This window comes from Gracilinanus agilis, chromosome 4, assembly GCF_016433145.1.
Source record: "Gracilinanus agilis isolate LMUSP501 chromosome 4, AgileGrace, whole genome shotgun sequence".
In the NCBI taxonomy this organism is placed as follows: Eukaryota; Metazoa; Chordata; class Mammalia; order Didelphimorphia; family Didelphidae; genus Gracilinanus; species Gracilinanus agilis.
The window spans coordinates 438340765-438341338 of NC_058133.1; the positions used below are offsets into that span (position 1 = coordinate 438340765).

At 56.3% G+C, this 574-nt stretch overlaps 1 protein-coding gene across 4 annotated transcripts in view; it reads right to left on the bottom strand.

The window, feature by feature from the left end:
* B4GALT3 (beta-1,4-galactosyltransferase 3) overlaps positions 1-160 on the bottom strand; it is an 11466-nt gene extending 11306 nt beyond the window's left edge. The window contains exon 1 of one of the 4 annotated variants that reach the window (XM_044671969.1): positions 97-160. Coding sequence is in view for 1 of the 4 variants with exons in the window: in XM_044671971.1 (XP_044527906.1) it covers positions 54-123 (70 nt within the window). In the remaining 3 variants the exon portion in view is untranslated. Of the gene's footprint in view, positions 1-46 lie in introns of all 4 variants that reach the window. The other 3 variants (XM_044671971.1, XM_044671968.1, XM_044671970.1) reach the window with 3 other exon arrangements.
* Positions 161-574: the final 414 nt, after the last annotated feature.

Genomic DNA, 574 nt, shown 5'->3' on the forward strand with positions numbered 1-574 from the left:
CCCGCCCCTCCGACTTTAGGGGCCTCTTCACCCTCCCGCTCCCCACCTCGAACCTGGGCCCAGGTCCCCGTCCTCGGAGCCACCAATCCCCGATACCTGGCCTTCTTTCATATCCCCCTGCATAGACGCCCTGAGAGCCAGGAAAGCGGCACCGCCGCCATCTTAGAAAAGGGCCCTGTGGTGGGGGCGGAGCTTGCCTTCCGGGGACCTCAGGCAGGGTAGGGCGGAGCCTGGGACAGCAGAAGCTCGGAGGGGCGGGGCCAACTGGGGGCGGGGTCTTGGTGAACAGGCCGCTGGAGGGGCGGGGTCTGGCGAGAGGGGCGGGGCTTTGCCAGGTTTAAACAATTTGAATGATTGTTTAATCGTTTAATCCCCAAAAAAGGAATCCAAAAATGAGAATTGTTTTGGAGGGCGTCATTCGATTGGAAAACTCAAAAGAGTCCTTGCTCAAGGAGGGCAAATCCTCTACCTGTGGACCACTGACGGAATTGTAGATTCGGAAAGCTATTGCTTCGAAAGGAAATTGAGAATAATCATTTCTTGAGCACCGACTATGTGCCAAGCTCATTTGATT